The 18,406-nt window shown below is 47.1% G+C and overlaps 1 protein-coding gene across 1 annotated transcript in view; it reads right to left on the bottom strand.

Annotated features, from left to right (window-relative positions):
* Window positions 1-1,248: 1,248 nt before the first annotated feature.
* The window catches only part of LOC147596542 (uncharacterized), a 38,203-nt gene continuing 21,045 nt past the window's right edge, over window positions 1,249-18,406 (bottom strand). Inside the window, exons 2-3 of the mRNA XM_086769454.1 lie at window positions 7,064-7,297; window positions 1,249-1,452 (exon numbers count right to left, since the gene is read on the bottom strand). Of these exons, the coding sequence (XP_086625580.1) occupies window positions 1,249-1,452; window positions 7,064-7,297 (438 nt within the window). The remainder of the gene's footprint in view (window positions 1,453-7,063; window positions 7,298-18,406) is intronic.

Raw genomic sequence — 18,406 nt, 5'->3', positions numbered from 1 at the left:
TAGTCATTTTATCATAACAATATCAGACATCTGAAGTTCTTCTGAAATCTGGGTTCATTTTTCTGTTCTTAAATTTATGAATGACTAACAAAATAATTTATCAGTGTGAGTTTCTACTTACATATCATTATTATATTGGCAACCCTTAGTCAGTAGTCCCATGAACAGTTTATTTCGGCATAAACCCTACACTGCTACTGAAATAAATGACCCCACCTTCCCACTTCTTGTTCCCACCTGTACCATCTCTCCTGAGCCGGCATCAATGTCAGTGCAGCTACATGGTGAACTGATACACTTTCTTTGCAAAGTTTTTTTTGGCTGAGGCTAGAGGACTTTCAGCAGTTACCACATTTGATGGTGAAGCTGGCTACACCAGCTGAAAGTGCTTACGGAATTAGAAATGCTATGTGTGTACATACTGCAGGCTCTCTTGCCAGCTCACCTACCCCACACGCACCGAAGCCCCGCTCCGGGGAAAGCAGGGCATCACACGGATACCGTCAAGCCAAGCCTTCAATTTAATGCTGCACAATACAGGGTTAAATACCCGTACACCCGCTACGCATGTGAACGCACCCGCCCCCCTGCACCCATGGACCCATCCATGCCCGCCACGCACCTACCCCTACACTCATGGACTTATACGTGCCTACCACGTACGTGGACACACCTGCCCCCTTCACTCATGGACTTATCCATGCCCACCACGTACAGGGACACACCTGACCCCTGCACTCATGGATTCATCCGTGTCCAGTGCGTGAGTCGCCACGGACCGCCCCTCCAGCGTACGTGCATCCCTTCTAACGTTACCCCACAATTCCCCCCCTCTATGCTAAATCATTCTAGTCTAATGGCTGGTACCCTGAGGTGGATGCCGCTATAACATAGTTGATCATGAATAGTCGCCTAGTAACCCCTCAATCATAGCATGCAAGAAAGGTAACAATAACAGAAACAAACAAAGCATTATCAAAGCAACTACTAGGATCGTCAAACCTATGGACACAATATTTCTTAGCCATCTATGTAAACCGAACAGGTCCTAAAACTACCCCCAGTCTTTTAGAGCCCTGACGTTGAATACCAACTGGGCAGCATGTGCACGTGTCTTCTCCGAGGCCAAGGAAGCATTTTTGCTGAAGTCCAAACAGCAGTAGCTTAGGAGACCTAGGACTCCCTCCAAGTCGCTGCAACCGATGCCAGGCCTTGCAAGGGCATAATCTAAGGCAAACTTCATTTGTGTCAGTCCTTCATCGCGTGCTGAGTGAAGTTGATGTAGTTCGTGAACAGCTCCCAGAAGTTAGTCGTTACCACTGGTGTTGAAAGACTCACAATCAGGATCAGTCCCACTAGGGTGAGCTGAAGAGCGCCGCACCGCTCGGTTACCCTGCCGATCCTCCAGCCACGGCTGTACCAACCAAGCTGAGATACATTGGGTCCCCGCACCTGTGGAGATAGAAGCATACCGTCATCCTCCTATTAGCAGATCACCAGGACTTTCCCAACATGGGTCTTCTGGCAGGCGGTACCGGATGCCTGGGAGTGCCTTGTCCCCAAACAGCAGCTGACGTGAGGAAAAATGATTTTGGATAGGGGAAACAGATTAAGGGTCAGCAAAGGACATATGATTCAGTACCACAAGCGCTTTATCGACTATGACCTCTGGCAAACCCCTCTCTCCCCCCCTCTCTTAAGCAGATTAGCTGTGCTTTCAGGGTTTTGTGCACGTGTTCTACAATCGCTTGCCCAGTGCTCTTCAGAGGAATGCCAAACGTATGGCGGACTCCCCACGTCTGCAGGAAGTGGTGAGATACCTGTGACGGCCCACGGTCAGTCTTTATTTTCCGAGGTACCCTAGGCAAATAAAAGCCCAGCTCTGGTGCAGGATGGATTTTGTGTCATGGACATCGTGAATGGACACACGAAGAGAGCTCGGGAGCAAGTGTCGATCGCAACATGAATGTATTTGAGACAGCCAAATAGCGCATAGTCTGTGATATCTAGTTGTCATACCTGGTTCGGAGCATACCCCCGGGGTTAATGCCTGGGTAGTATAAGGCCTGGTTCGGGTTTGCTGCTTGACATGCTGGACAGGTTGGCACTACAGCCCGAGCCTGTGAGATGGGCAGTCAGAACTGACGTCGTATGGCGTGTGCATTCTGATGTAGTATTCTCTGTATCACTTTTATAGACAGGTGACCAAGCACGGAATGTTAATGATTATACCTAGTATGATGCCTAGTATCACAATTCTGATTTTAGCTAAGGATAGCAACCACCTAGCTATGCCATACACAAGTTAATAAGATCACACCTTATATATAAAAAAAAACCCCTAAATGTCACTATATTGTACTAATTTTCTATTATGATATTCTCTATTACTACAAACATAATAACTTCAGTAACTTTTTTATCTACAAAGCCAGTGACTAATTTTTGCAGGCCTCTGTTGAAACAAGCCATAAATTCCGTTAACAATGTCTTGTATCTTAAAGTTCCCTTCTCATTCCATGGCTTTCTCCCAACGACTATGATTGTATCCCCCTCCCAAGGTCAGTGTGCTTTCACTGACCTACATCTTCCCTTGTTTGTTTACGAGAAGAGGCTTGTTTCAACGCTTTATCTATTACAATCTGCACACATTTCAATACACACAAAATACAAATCAAAATACATATATAGAAAGCATGAATGAGTAAAACATCTTACAGCTATTTGTAATAAGCTTCTATCAGTCTCTCTTTTTTTTTTTTTTCAAATAATCAAACATATTCCTGCAGCAAAGCCCATCAAAATCCTGACAATCATGATTTTGTTATTAGTACAAAAATCTATTACTGATCTACTCAGTTACCAACCCTACTATGCTGACAACACCACCGCTGAGCAAGAGGATAATTATCAGCTGGGTCAGAGCAGAGAAAGGAGGCAGATACAGCACCTTCAGGGCGTCCCCTGCTATTAATAAAGTGTGCTCCGGATCCCCTCCCCCTCCTCTGCTCCGAGCCACCCCCGTTTTACCCTCAGCAGATTCAGTGAAAGAGTAGCCACTAGACGTTTCTGCATGCGTGGCCAGCACATGCAACAAGGCCTGTCAAATATGTGCTCTGCAGACTAACAGTGGTTCTGTTTTGTAAAGTAGTATAGCATATAGAATCTACATCAGTTAACAGTGTTGATAGTACCGATACAATTGCATGCGTTTACTTAGCAAGCCAAAAGCCCAATTTATTTAGCGTAGCTAATGCCTAGGCACTTGTCACACCACGTGCAAAGACTGAAACAGTAATAATTTCACCTGGTTTCCAAAACTCAATATTATCTCGGCAATCAGATTCAAAGCTATGTGTACTTCGTTTAGGTCTTTTATGCTGTCTGGATTTTGATATGTGCTCGCGTGATTACACCATGCTGTATCGTTGCAATGTACAGGTCTTAAAGCATTTACAATCATTACCCCTCTAGTAATATCAGCTCCTGAATAGTTAAAGAAAATAGGCAGAAGTCCATCTTTAGGGATCCCAAAAGTTCCATCTTTGGTAATTTAGCACTCAGCACTCGCGGCTGCTGTTGTTTTACACCGAGTTGCCGCCCCACTGCTATCTAATATGGCAGATTGACCAAGCATGTTTTGAAAGGCTTATTTGAAGATGATATACACAAACAAATGATGTCCTGTCCTGTGTCATTAACCATAATTACCCACACGTTTGTTCTTTCCATAACTGATGTCCATGGAGCTGCCACACAGGTTGTTGACAATCCGACGAACGCAAGGTAGCTTGGAGCACTGGTTGTAGCCATTGTGCAGGGATCCATTTGTTTACTGTCCCTGTGTTAGTGATTTGAAAAAGAAGCTTAACACATGTTTAATAGGATATTATCATGCAGGAAAGATTCACTCGGGCATCGAACATGCATCTGAACCCTTTACTGCTGGACGAATCCATTTAGCAGGCACCCATCGAGGACCACTCGCAGTTTGCACACATGCATAACCTCAGCCCACTTGCAGTAGTGGTACTGGCCTGTGCCATTCTAAAGTGACTGGGTCACGGAAGCACACTGGAGCTTCCGCTAAGCGGGAAGACAATGTAGTTGAAAAATGCTGGGAAATTGGGGATATCTCTGTTCCGGTCATTTGATTGATTACTACCAGAGCTCTTGTTAGGAACTCATAATGCCCCCCAGGGGACACTCTCTCCCCTCCTCTAACCCGATCAAGCTGACGCTTGATTGTTTGATGTGCCCGTTCCACTATAGCTTGGCCACCACTATTGCCTGGGATGCCAGTACGGTGTTCCACTCCCCAGTTCTGTAAGAAATTGTTATACAAGCTGCTTTTATAGCAAGGCCCATTGTCTGTTTTTATCTGTTGAGGTACCCCCAATGTAGCAAATGCAGCACAACAATGTCGGATAGCAGCACGTGCATTAGTTTTGATTTCTGCGGTAGCATGGATGCAGCCGCTACAAGTATCCACACTTACATGAAGATATTTAAACCGTCCGAAGGGGGGGTATTCTGTAATATCTTGCTGCCAGATCTGGTTTGCTTGAAGGCCCCGCGGATTAACACCTATTGCTATGGAAGAGGTAGATTTGCAGCTAGGGCAAGCAGCGATAATTGCTCATGCGTCCGCTAAGGACACTCTGAAAGTTCTGGCCAGAGCTTGAGCCCCTTGATGAAAGAACTGATGAGATAACTGGGCTTGTTTTAGAGCAGGAACCCCCACCGCTGCTATCTGTAACAGAGTGCTTGCGGCCTCGTCTGCCCGACGATTACCCTCTGTAATGGCCCCCGGTAACGTGGTATGACTATTAATACGTGCAAAAAAAAAATAGGTGCACTGCGTTGTTCTAGTGCATTTTGAAGCAGTCGTGCTGGGGCTGTAGTTCCAGGCAAACTAAGCGTACAGCGGAGAGCTAATCGGTAGCAATACTCACTGTCAGTCACAATATTTATCGGGATACTGATCCATCTGTGTATGGCACGCGTTATCGCTTGTAATTCCAGGCCCTGAATAGAGCCCTCTGCCTTCCAAATTTGTGTGCGCCAAGTTCATTGGTCATACCAAGCAATAGCCGCTTGCTGAGTCCGTCCGGAGGCATCTGTGAATACAGTAAGTCCCTGCACTGGGGTCATTACAATTGGGCTAACTGGCAGTACTGTGACTGACCCCAACGCCTTTAGTGCCATGCATGGCCGGGCTGGACGGATGTCACCAGAAAAGTGTGCTAGCGCCCCCTGAATGTTGGTATCCATCATCATCAAATTTTCTAATGTTGCAATAGATAACGAAGTGGACAGGATGTGAGGATCTTTTCCCGACAGTTGCCAGCAGCGGAGCCGCCCTCGGCGTATAGCATCCCCTAGCAACTCTGTGTATTGGGGTGCAGCATTTTTCTTGATAGAGGTGCAAAGCCACAGCAGCGGACAAAATTGTTGCTGCTCATTCCACTGAAATACTACTGCGTTCGCCCCCTCCTTTTGCAGAGCTATATGCAGCTCCAATTTCACACCTGGCTGATATCTGGCCAGGGAATTTTGACTTAGCCGAGAAGCTAGGTCCTGTAACAGTGTCAATTGCATTTCATTTAATTTACGAGGTGCAGCCAAATCTGGTGGACCTGCTAAATCAGTTATTAGGGGACCTAGTTCTTTATGTGTGATAGGAATAAACTGTCGTAGCCATTGCAGATTGCCCACCAATACCTGCAAATCATGCAAGTTACGTATCTCTCTCATTATGGTTAGCTTCTGTGGCTTTACCGTTGTTTGCTCTACCAAGGTTCCCAGATATTGCACAGGAGTCTGCAACTGTACCTTTTCTGGAGCTACTGTTAAACCCCAACTCTGCAGGGCAGCTGTAAGCTGCTCAACTGCCTGTTCCACCCCCTCTGGCCCAGATATAATAATGTCGTCCATATAATGATAAATCACCCAGTCTCTATGGGCCTGCCGAAATTCTTGCAAGGCGCAAGAAACATACAATTGACATAGAGTTGGGGAGTTTTTCATCCCTTGTGGTAACACCGTCCACTGCAGTCATCTTGCAGGCGCCGTGTTGTTGATTGTTGGAATCGTCATGGCAAATCGCTTACTGTCATCAGGGTGCAATGGTATGGAGAAAAAGCAGTCTCACCTTTTTCTCCTTTTATTGAGAGACGTGCTGGGTATTGGCTCCGTAATGCTCTCTGATTGCCACCAACGCCTTTCAATGGGGTGGCCACTGGGGCTAAAGGAAGCTCTTTTGACCAATCTGTCAGAGAAATTACCGTAGCGTCTGCCCCAGTGTCTAACATGGCTTCAAAGCAGTTTGGTGGCTGTTGGTCTGCTTCCGTGGAAGGGTACCTGTGCGGACGTAACTCGCACAAGATTATCGGGCGTGTTGAAAGATCAAGTAATAAACCGACAAAAGTTGACCCTTTGGGCAAATATACGGGCATCTCAGACACCGGAGTAACACACTCTGTGTTTTCCCCGTTTTGTGTCTTCATTTCTGGCACCACCTCCACCCCCAACTGTTGTGCCCCTGCCCCTACTATTATTCCAGGTGGTATTTTTTCATCAATGCGTACATAAGTAGGGGCTGTAAGCCATAAACCCTCCGCGCAACTCTGTTGTACTCCTGATTGGGACCCGATGACAGGGCCCGCCCCTCTCTGTTTAGGAAGGTTAGTGGGGGCGTTTCTTTGCCTGGCGTATCCCTCCGCCACCATAAGAGACCACGCCTCCCGTTTCCCTGCCCCCCGGCCAGGCGTGGCTGCAGACACTGTTTGGCAAGATGTCCGCCCCACCCACATCGAAAACATCTCCTTTTTTGGCCATTTGTGGGTTCCATCTCCTGATTGGTCCCTGAAGGACACTGTCGCTTAAAGTGTCCTACACCCCCACAACCAAAACAGGTGGGGCCCACGGGGGGTGATTGCATAGCGGATACTGCTGCAATGAGCGGTTTTGCTTGCTGCAGCGCTTCTGCTTCCATGACTCGTTTAATCATCTGCGCCACACCTGCATTCCCGGGCAATTGAAGCAAAAGTTGTTGAGTTACCTCGTTTGCATTCTGTTTAGCTAGTTCTTTCGCCAGTATAGGTTTCACATCGTCTGGCAAATCAGAATTCTCAATCGCTTTTTGCAGCCTATCTAAGAAAGAGGTATACGACTCTCCTACGCCCTGCTTCACCTGAGTGTACGACCACTTCTTGCCCTCATACTTACCCATTCTTGCAAACACCACTCGTGCCGCCCGTACAGCGGCGTTGATGTCTCTGCCTCGCATGTTAGCCTGTGCAGCCGGATCAGTGAAGTTACCTGAACCCATAATCCTCTCCACAGTAATCCCACATAAGGGGTGATTCGGATCTAAAGCTTCTAAAACCACCTTGTCCGCTTCCTCCTTTAACGCAGCCTCCCACAGCACCATTTGGGGGGCTGTAAAAACTGCTCTAGCCAGCTGCCTGCAATCAAAGGGAAGCAGATTCGCTGCCCAGATGACACCCAAAATCGCTCGAGTCGCCACCCCATTAACACCTTCCTCCTTTACTGCCTTCTGCTACTCTCTAAGTGACTTATAATCCAACGGGCTCCACTGCCGACCCTGCTGTCCCTGTGTCCCTGGGCACACCATTATACCCCCGTCTCCGTCTGATGGCCCTAGAGATGCTCCTTCCAATACGCAATTTCTAGCAATCAGTGTCCAATCCGTAAATCCACGAGTCATCCCCTTTTCAGCTGCTGCCTCCGCCTTCCGCGCTGACCCCTCTACTTGATTTAATGTTTTTTCTACGTCCGACGCCAACCGCGTGAACCTTTGGATTAAAGCGTGCACTACTCTCACTTCAGTGGCCCCCTTCCTTCTTTTTTCAGTCCATGAATCGCTAGGGAGAGATGGTAAATTGGTCTCATCCTTCTGCAAATTTTCTAACGGTGGAGCCAATGGGGCAGAAGGAGAGACAGAGGGCATTTCTGTATCCTCGAATTTGGGGGGTTGTTTTTTCAATTCTGGCTCTTCCAGCAAGGAAGGCATGATACACGGGGGAATACATCCAAATTCTACCATCCCATTGTCATCCTTAAAGGCTCCCGGCCGAACCGGGCAGACCATGGGAGGGGGATGGGGGAGAGAATTGGGAAGGAAGGAGAACTCGTGGGTTGAGATAAAGATAATTTACTAAAATAAAAAGGGAAAACTACAATAATAAGAGAATATAAGGATATTAAATATATACAAAGTGAACAATATGTGTTTTCTCACCACCCGATGTCCCAATGACCGATACAGCCCGTCCCAAGCAGCGATTACGGAAACAAAACCGAGCAACAAGCAAAGGAGCAAAAGGGAGCCAGCAAGGTAGAGGGAACGATGCCAGCAAAACGAGCAGGAAAGATGGATGCCAGGAAGGCAGATACTCCCCCTCGCCTGCCCCCATGAGCATGACGTTGATGGCATGGAATACTCTCTTTGGCCAGTTTGGATCAATTATTCTGTCTGTCTTTCTCCCAGCTTCCTGCATCTGCAAATTAGCGAGACTTGGAAAGCAGGACGGTGTCCTTGGTCTCATTCACAACAACTGGTATCATCAGGGTGTTTATCAACATTCTTCACACGCGAAATCCAAAAAATACCAGCTACTGAGAGGAAAAGTTAACTCCATCCCTGCCAAAACCAGGACACGGGTATATGCTTCAGAGATGTCCAGCAAGCTGAAAAGCCATCCTGCTGAAAATGGAGAGCATCCCAAGAGAAAAATGGAAAATGGAACGGACAGCATGGCTGCCTCAGCCCTTAGCACCTACACCCCAGAAGAAATGGTACAGCAGATGAAGGAGCTCATCACTGAGAGCAGTGAGTTAAAAGAAGCCATGAAGTTGCCCAGGGAGGTGGTGGAGTCTCCGTCCCTGGCAGTGTTCAAGAGGCGGCTTGATGAGAAGCTACAGGATATGGTTTAGTAGCTGTGGCAGCAATGGTAGTGGGAAGACGGTTGGACTAGATGATCTTATAGGTCGCATCCAACCATGTGATTCTATGATTCTATGATTCTATAACCAAGCTATGAAGGACCGGTACGAGGAACTTTCCATCTGTCGAGAGAAGCAGAAAGAAGAATGAGAATTTTATGAGTTAAAGTTTAAGGAAGTTAAGCAGTGCTTGCTAGACAAGTGCATGGAAAATGAAAAGCTACAACAACAACTTCAGAACTTAAAGGAAAGAGAAGGAGCTGAAATGGAGGGCTGCATGGTTCCTGCGAAGGAAATGAGGCAGCTGATATCCCAGGTGCAACGGCTCCAGGCTGAGAAGGCTGATATGCTAGGCATCATTTCAGATCTGCAGGTCAAGCTGAACATCTCAGCAGAGGATTCCTTTGTGGAGACTGGGATGAACGAAGGAGAAATAAATAGAACTGCAAAGGAACATCAAGAGAATAGTGGTGAAATGACCAGTAACACTGATATCTATGGCAGGAGCAAAACTGCCGATGAATCAAAGAATCTGCAGTCTGAGGAGCTAATTGTAAGCCAACTGCTCTACTGCCTTAGAAATGAAACTCAGAAGAGGGAAGAACTTGAGAAGGAGCTGCAGAATCACAAAGAGAGACTGTCAAAACTGGAGAAGAAAACCAGCAACTGCCTGAAGAGCGGGACACAAACTGAACAGCAAGCAGAGGAGAGTGCAGAGGCTGTTGGCAGTGAAGTAGAAACTCTGAGTTTGCAAGTTTGTGCTCTGTTTAAAGAGCTTCAGGAAGCCCATGAGAAGGTAAAAGAAGCAGAATTGATTCAGAAGCGGCTTCAAGAAAAGTGCCAAGTACTGGAAAGAAAAAGCTCAGCTGCTGCATCAGAACTGGAGGAGAAGCAGCAGCTAATATACACCATCAAGAAGCTGGAACTTCAGGTGGAGAGCATGCAGGCAGAGGTCAAGCTGGAACAAGCCAAGGCACATGAAGAAAAGGTGAGATATAGTAGCTTGCAGGATACAAATAGCAAACTCCTTCCTGAACTCACCAAGGCAATGAAAGCCATTGATGAAATGAAACTCAAAGAGCTGCACAGAGTGGATAAAGTTGTGGTGGAACAACTGAATGCAAAGGTGGAGTTGGCAGAACAAGCGCCTGCGGCAAAGCAGCTCCAGATAGATGAAATGAAGCAGATAATTGCGAATTATTTGTTATTGACTGTGCCTTTTGATTTGAAAAACATTTATTTTTTTCTGTGATGCTTTCAATTTAATTACTTGGGAAACACACCCATCAGTTTACTCGCTAATACAGCATAAGACTTTTGGCTATGTACTTAATAGAACTATAGATCAGTGGTTTAAGAAAATTTTATATTTTGTTTTGGAAATTTCAACTTTAGGCTAGAATGATTTAGCATAGATGGGGGGGTGGGGAGAGGTTGTCTTGTTCCCTTTCTCATGGTCCTGCTTTGGTTTTGGTAATAGATAGTTTTCCCCAGGTCGAGTCTGTTTTGCCTGTGACGGTGGCTTTAAGGATCTCTTGCCGCGGCCGCCGCCAGGCGCCCCCCCGCTTACCCAAAAACTCCCGTCTGAGTTGACCAGTGGCCTTTAGCAAGAGAAAAGCTGCACCATTTGAATGAGTGAGTTGACGAGCGATTACAACTTGGACGTACAAAGCCAACAGACAGTTCCTAGAATACACCTGTGTTTGTAATACAGACAAATCGGGTAAATGACGACTCTTACAGGATTTAAGGGCAGTAAATTCAGTAATTGAGGATATGGGACCTTTGCAACAGGGGTTACCATCTCCTTCGAGGTACGAACTTTGTATAAGTGAAAAGATGAATCCCTCAATATTGTCTCAGATTCTGCCTGTGTGGTCAATGTAGTACAAAGCACTGAATGGACAATGTTAAAGGAAATTAATAATCTTTTGTTGTATGACCAGTTTAAAAAAAACCCAAAATGTTGGAGTGAAAATAAGAATCTGGAAACAGGTAATTGGGAAGGACCATTCCCTCTTATGACGTGGGGGAAAGGATATGCTTGTGTGTCTACAGGAGCAGTGAACAAGTGGATCCCTGCACGATGGGTACGACCAGCACTCCAAGCTGCCTTGGGTTTGTCGGATTGTTAACAAGCTGTGTGGCAGCTCCATGGACATCAGTCACGGAAAGAACAAACGTGTGGGTAACTATGACTGGTGCCACAGGGTGGGGCGCCATTTGTCTGTCTGTATCATCTTCAAATAAGCCTTTCAGAACATGCTTGGGCAATCTGCCAGATCAGATAGTGGTAGGATGGCAACTCTGTGTAAAACAACAGCAGCCGCGAGTGCTGAGTGCTAAATTACAAAAGATGGAACTTTTGGGATCACTAAAGATGGACTTCTGCCTATTTCCTATAACTATTCATTAGCTAATGTTACTAGAGGGGTAATGATTGTGAATGCTTTAAGACCTATACATTGCAATGATACAGCATGGTGTAATCACGCGAGCACATATCAAAATCCAGACAGCATAAAAGACCTAAACGAAGTACACATAGCTTTAAATCTGATTGCCAACATAATATTGAGTTTTGGAAACCAGGTGAAATTATTGCTTCTTCAGTCTTTGCACGTGGTGTGGCAAGTGCCCAGGCATTAGCTACGCTAAATAAATTGGGCTGTTGGCTTCCTAAGCAAACAAACACAACTGCATTGGTACTATCAACACTGTTAATTGATATAGATTCTATACGCTATACTACTTTACAAAACAGAACCGCTGTTTGCCTGCAGAGCACATATTTGACAGGCCTTGTTGCATGTGCTGGCCACGCGTGCAGCAACGTCTGGTCAGTACTCTTTCACTGAATCTGCTGAGGGTATAAACAGAGGTGGCTCAGAGCGGAGGAGAGAGGAGGGACCTAGAGCACACTTTATTTACAATAGGGGACGCCCTGAAGGTGCTGCACCTGCCTCCTTTCTCTGCTCTGACCCGGCTGATCATCATCCTCCTGCTCTGTGGTGTCTTTGGCGTAGTCGGGTTGGTAACAGAATAGATCAGCAATAGATTTTTTATTATTACCACAGAATCATGGTTGTCAGGATTTTGATGGGCTTTGCTGCATGAATCTGTCTGATCATTCGGAATCTATTCACAAAAGTATTCAAAACTTGCAAAAAGGAGAACAGAAACTGCAACAAACTGATGATTTTGATATATTCAGAAATCCTTTTGGTGGATTGATATTAGCTTATTACAAATAGCTGTAGGATGCTTATTCATGCTTTTTAAATATGTATTTTGATCTGTATTCCGTGTCTGTGTTGAAATATGCGCAGACTTTATCTATTAAAGTGTTGAAACAAGCCTCTTCTCATAAACACAAAAGGGGGAGATGTGGGTATTTCACTGAGCCAGTACAGTATCAGTGAAAGCAAACTGACCTTGGGGGAGGAATACAATCATGCTTGTTGGAAGAAAGCCATGGAATGAGAAGGGAAGCTTTAAGATACAAGACACTGTTAGCAGAATTTATGGCTTGTTTCAACAAAGGCTTGCAAAAAACTAGTCACTGGCCTTGTAGACAAGAAAGTTACTGGAGTTGTTGTGTTTGTAATAGGAGAAGAATGCTGTAGTAGAAAATTACTAGAAGGTAGTGAAACTTAGTTTTGCTAAGCAGTTATGAATATGTATAACGTGTGATCAGTAATTTTATTGGCTAAGCTTGTGTGTGGCATAACTGGGTGGTTGCTATCCTTGGCTAAAATCAGAATTGTGATACTAGGCATCATACTAGGTATAATCATTAACATTCCGTGCTTGGTCACCTGCCTACAAAAGTGATACAGAGAATACTACATCAGGGCATGCACGCCATACGACGCCAGTTCCGACTGCCCATCTCACAGGCTCGGGCTGTAGTGGCAGCCTGTCCAGCATGTCAAGCAGCAAAGCCGAACCAGGTACTACCCAGGCATTAACCCCGGGGGTATGCTCCAAACCAGGTATGGCAAGTAGATATCACAGAGTATGTGCCATTTGGCTGTCTCAAATACATTCATGTTGCGATCGACACTTGCTCCCGAGCTCTCTTCGCGTGTCCATTCACGTGGTCCACAATGTAGAAATCCATCCTACACCGGAACCGGGCTTTTGCCTGCCTAGGAGTACCTCGGGAGATAAAGACTGACAATGGGCCAAATTATCGTTCACAGGCATTTTGCCACTTCCTGCAGACGTGAGGAGTCCGCCATACGTTTGGCATTCCTCTGAAGAGCACTGGGCAAGCGATTGTAGAACGTGCGCACAAAACCCTGAAAGCACAGCTAACGCGCTTAAGAGAGGGGGGAGAGAGGGGTTCGCCAGAAGTCATAGTCGATAAAGTGCTTGTGGTACTGAATCATATATCCTTCGCTAACCCCCAATCCATTTCCCCTATCCAGAACCATTTTTCCTCATGTCAGCCGCTGTTTGGGGGCAAGGCACTCCCAAAGGTCTGGTACCGCCTGCCAGAAAACCCATGTTGGGAAGGTCCCGCTGATCTGCTAATATGGTGTTCTGGTTTTGTTAGTGAGGGGGGGGCCTAAGGTGGTAGCTTCTGTAGGAAACTGCTAGAAGTCGCTCCCCTTTGTTCAGGGGACTTGGCCTTACCTAGGGTGGACCTTCTGCTGGCCAAGGCCGAGCCAATTGGTAGCAGAATGTCCCGTGATAACACCTCTGCGATAATGTATTTAAGTAGGGGAAAACAGGAAAAGAAGGAGGAGAAGATGTGAAGCAGCTGAGCAGGGGACAGAGAGGGGGAGGCGCGAGCCTTGTGGGCCTTGCAGGCCTCACCCCCTTGCCTCCCGCCGGGCAGCCGACTGGGCCCAACTCAGCCCGGCCTGGCTGCAAGAAGTGGAGAGGAGATGAGAAGTGAATAAGATGTAAAAGGGATCCTGAGAGGCGTCTGCCAGCCTGTTGTGAGGAACGGCTGCAGACGCCAAGGTCAGTGAAGAAGGAGGGGGAGGAGTAATGCGGCTCCTGGCCAAGATTCCTCTACAGCCCATGGTGAAGACCATGGTGGAGCAGGTTGTCCCCCTGCAGCCCATGGAGGTCCATGGAGGGGCAGAGATCCACCTGCAGCCCATGGAGGACCCCACGCCGGAGCAGGTGGAGGCCTGAAGGAGGCTGTGGCCCGTGGAGGGCCCACTGGGACAGCTGTTCTAGAGGGACTGCACCCCGTGGAAGAGATGACCCACGCCGGAGCAGTTTCACGAAGGACTGTGGCCCGTGGGAGGGACCCCATGCTGGAGCAGAGGAGGAATGCGAGGAGTTCTTCCCCCGACGATGACACAGCAGCGTAAAACAACGCGTGATGAACTGACCGTGACCCCCATTCCCTTCCCCCCCCCGTGCCGCTCGGGAGGGGAGGTAGTAGAGATAATGTTAAGCCCGGGAAGAGGGAGGGGTGGGGGGAGGTTATCTTGTTCCCTGTCTCATTCTCCTGCTAGTTTTAGAAATAAATGAATACTTTTCCCCAAGTCGAGTCTGTTTTGCCCGTGACGGTAACTTTAAGGATTTCTCCCTGTCCTTATCTCAAACCTTGAGCCGTTTTTCTTATATCATCTCCTCCTATTCTCTCGGAGGGTGGGGGGAGTGAGAGAGAGACTGCGTAGTCTGGTCCCGATTGGGGCTGAGCTACGACATATGTAGACAAGGGTATGCTTGTATCTCCACAGGTGCAGGGACCTGATGGATCCTGGCCCGGTTGGTACAGCCGCGGCTGGAGGATCGGCAGGGTAACCGAGCGGCGCGGTGCTCTCCAGCTCATCCTAGTGGGATTGATCCTGATTGTGAATCTTCCAATGCCAGTGATAACGACTAATTTCTGGGAGCGGTTCACGAACTGTGCCGACTCTACTCAGGTTTGCACAGCACGTGGCCTGTTGGGCTCTTGGGAATGCCAACCACACAGCCCTCACCATATCTGAACTGGCGACTGCTTTAGCAGCACACGACGAAGGACTGACACAAATGAAGTTGGCATTAGATTATGCCCTTGCGAGGCCTGGCATCGGTTGCAGCGACCTAGAGGGAGTCCTAGGTCTCCAGGGTTACTGCTGTTTAGACTTCAGCAAGAACGCCTCCTCGGCCTTGGAGAAGACGTGTGCGCATGCTGCCCAGTTGGTATTCAACGTCAGGGCTCTAAAAGACGGGGTAGTTTTCGGACCTGTTCGGTTTACCTAGATGGCTAAGAAATATTGTGTCTATAGGTTTGACGATCCTAGCAGTTGCTTTGATGATGCTTTGTTTGTTTCTGTTATTGTTACCTTTCTTGCATGCTATGATTGAGGGGTTACTAGGCGACTATTCATGATCAACTCTGTTATGGTGGCATCCGCCCCAGAGTACCAGCCATTATACCAGGATGGTTTAGCATAGAGGGGGGAATTGTGGGGTAACGTTAGCAGGGCTGCACGTATGCTGGAGAGGCAGTCCGTGGCGATTCACGCACTGGACGCAGATGAGTCCACAAGTGCAGGGGGCAGGTGTGTCCACATACGTGGTGGGCACGGATAAGTTAATGGGCGCAGGGGCAGGTGCGTGGCGGGCACAGATAGATCCATGGGCGCAGGGGGCAGGTGCGTTCGCGTGCGTAGCGGGTGTACGGGTATTTAACCCTTTGTTGCGCAGCATTAAATTGAAGGCTTAGCTTGACGGTATCCGTGTGATGCCCTGCTTTTGCCGGGGCGGGGCTCCAGTGCGTCCTGGGTTGGTTTGCTGGCAAGAGAGCCGGCATATACAATGATTATTGTTTTACTGTGACTAATATTTTGCTTTCTATGTTAAAAGCAGAGTCAGAACTCTAATTAATCCTAAACCATCACAGTGATAAATTTTCCACAGGATATGCGATTTGAGATGTATTTTTCCATGATTTCATAAAGTATTCCATTTACTTTTTGTTTTTTTTTAACTCTGTGTTGTTGCCACAGATAGGTCTCAGATAGATCTCAGTATTAGTTATGTCTTGCCCTCCAGAATATAATTTTTCATAACTATCTTTACTTGAATGGAATTAACTTTCCTTTATATGTCTACAAAATATAAGGCGTGCTCAGATGGATTAACATTTGTACTAACCCAGGTCTAGGTTTGTGACTGTACCATCTGGAACAGCATACCAGAGCTTTATTTTGGCATACTGGAACCTGTCTTCTGGCTGCAGGTATTTATATTCCAGCATTTCCTTTCATTAAAAAAACTAACTTCATATTTACAAACTATTCAGTCATAATAAGAACAAAAGGGTTTTCTAGATTCTTTCTTCTTCTGTTGTTGCCATTTAATCGTCTATTGAGCACTTAAATTTCCTCTTACTTGCATTGCTATCTCACTCTATCCTTCCTTCAGTGACATATCTTTGATGCCCCATTCATCTCACAAATACGGTTTTTCACGTTGCCTCAGATCTCCGCTACACTTCTTTCTCCACTGCACCTTGATCCTTCCTTATCATTGTGTCTCCCAGTCTGACATACATGGACTCACTGGGGCGATCAGCTCCATGCTGGCACATTCCACAGCAGAGCAGAGCATTGTGGTGTACAGGGCAGTTTCCTGAACTGGGGAAACGCCAGGGTCACTGAGAGAGCTGCTAGGAACTGGCATCTGTCTCAAGAGTGGCTGATGAGGCTTGAGCAGGGCCAGGAGCAACCGCAGTCAACCTCACACCTGTAAAAGGCAATCCCTAGGGAGCGCTAGTGACCAGGGTGGGTAAACAGGACATCTACACCCAGACTGACCTCCCAAGAACTGAAAGACGTGCCCAGACCCAAAGTTGTGTGGGACTCCAGAACCTGAAAGTATCTCTAGGGTCCGAAGGCAGAGGTGGATGTCATGGGTGCAAGTGTGCCCAGATGGATGAACTCTTCAAGCAAGTAGCCATGTTACAAGAGGAGTTTAACAGGCAGTACAGTATCTGGGAATCTGAGTGAGAGATCAATGCATGGTTTTGTGCACTGTTACAAGCTCAGCAACAGCCCTGCCTTAAGTCTTTGAAAGGGAAGGTAAGCTTGCTTCCAACCCTGAGCTGATAGACTCAACTAATTCACAAGACCAAGGAGAGTGGACTCTCATCTCTGCTTGAGGCAGGAGGAAGAATCTTCCCCTTCCCTCTGAAGTGCCCCTATATAACAGATACAATGCCCTTGAGCTGGAGAATTAAGAGAGTGTGAGTAACAGGCAAGAACCAGGAAAGGACAACCATGCAAAGTTGGTCCAACCACCCATCCACATTAGAACCAATGACACCAGAAAAGTACATAGGATGTTAGTAATTGGAGACTCCTTGCTGAGAGGCACCGAAGCACCCATTTGTCATCCAGACAATATCTCTAAAGAAGTTTGCTGCCTGCCAGGAGCTTGCATCCGTGATGTCATGGAGAGGCTGCCGAGCCTGGTAAAGCCTGCGAACTATCACCCATTCCTACTATTCCAAGTAGGGTCAAATGATGATGCAACAAGGCAACTCAGAAATATCAAAAGAGACCTTAGGTCCCTCGGAAAAACGTTAAAGGGATCGAGAGCACAGGTGGTGTTCTCCTCTATCCTCCCAGTCGGAGAAGGAAGTTCAAGAAAAAGGAGACAAATTGAACAGGTGAATGACTGGCTGCGTAGCTGGTGCCATGCTCAAGGTCTTGGCTTCTACAGTCTTGAGCATACCTTTGAGAAACTGAGCCTGTTAACAGCTGACGGGGCTCAACTGACCAAGTGGGGCAAGAGTGTCCTGGGCAGCAAGCTGGCTGGACTTAGAGCTTTAAACTAGATTTAGCGGGGAAAGGGGATGGAGTTCTAAGCACTAGAGAAGAGCCAGGGGCTTCTGAGGCATTAGGAAGCAACAGGGAAACACCTGTGAATTGCCTCAAGGGAATTAGGGTGAACTCCTCTAAAAAGATGATGTGGCCAATAGCCCAGATGAAGTGCTTCTATACCGATGCACGCAGCATGGGAAACAAACAGGAGGAGCTGGTAGCTGCTACCCAGATGGAAAACTACGACCTGATTGCTATCATATCTGCTGGAAAAGCAGCACAGCAAACTGCAAGCAGTCCAGGAAACTATTGGAGTGCGTTGAGGACAACTTCCTAGTACAGGTGATGGAGAGCCCAACCAGAGGAGAGGCACTCCTGGACCTGATGCTCACTAATGCAAAATAATTTATTGGAGAAGTCAAGACTGGAGGTAATCTGGGCTGCAGCAATCATACCCTGGTAGAATTCTCAATCTTGAGGGATACAGGATGGGTAAAAAATAGAGTCAGGACCCTAAACCTCAGAAAGGCAAACTTTCAGCTGTTTAGGGCACTAGTGCATGAGATCCCTTGCGAAACTGCCCTCAGAGGTAAAAGAACAAACAAGAGCTGGGAGATACTGAAAGATATTTTTATTAGGGTGCAAGAGTTCTC

This window comes from Chlamydotis macqueenii, chromosome W (genome assembly GCF_036417535.1).
Source record: "Chlamydotis macqueenii isolate bChlMac1 chromosome W, bChlMac1.mat, whole genome shotgun sequence".
Lineage (NCBI taxonomy): Eukaryota > Metazoa > Chordata > Aves > Otidiformes > Otididae > Chlamydotis > Chlamydotis macqueenii.
Note: the sequence above shows the minus strand (reverse complement) of the source record. Positions and strands in the feature narration are given on the sequence as shown.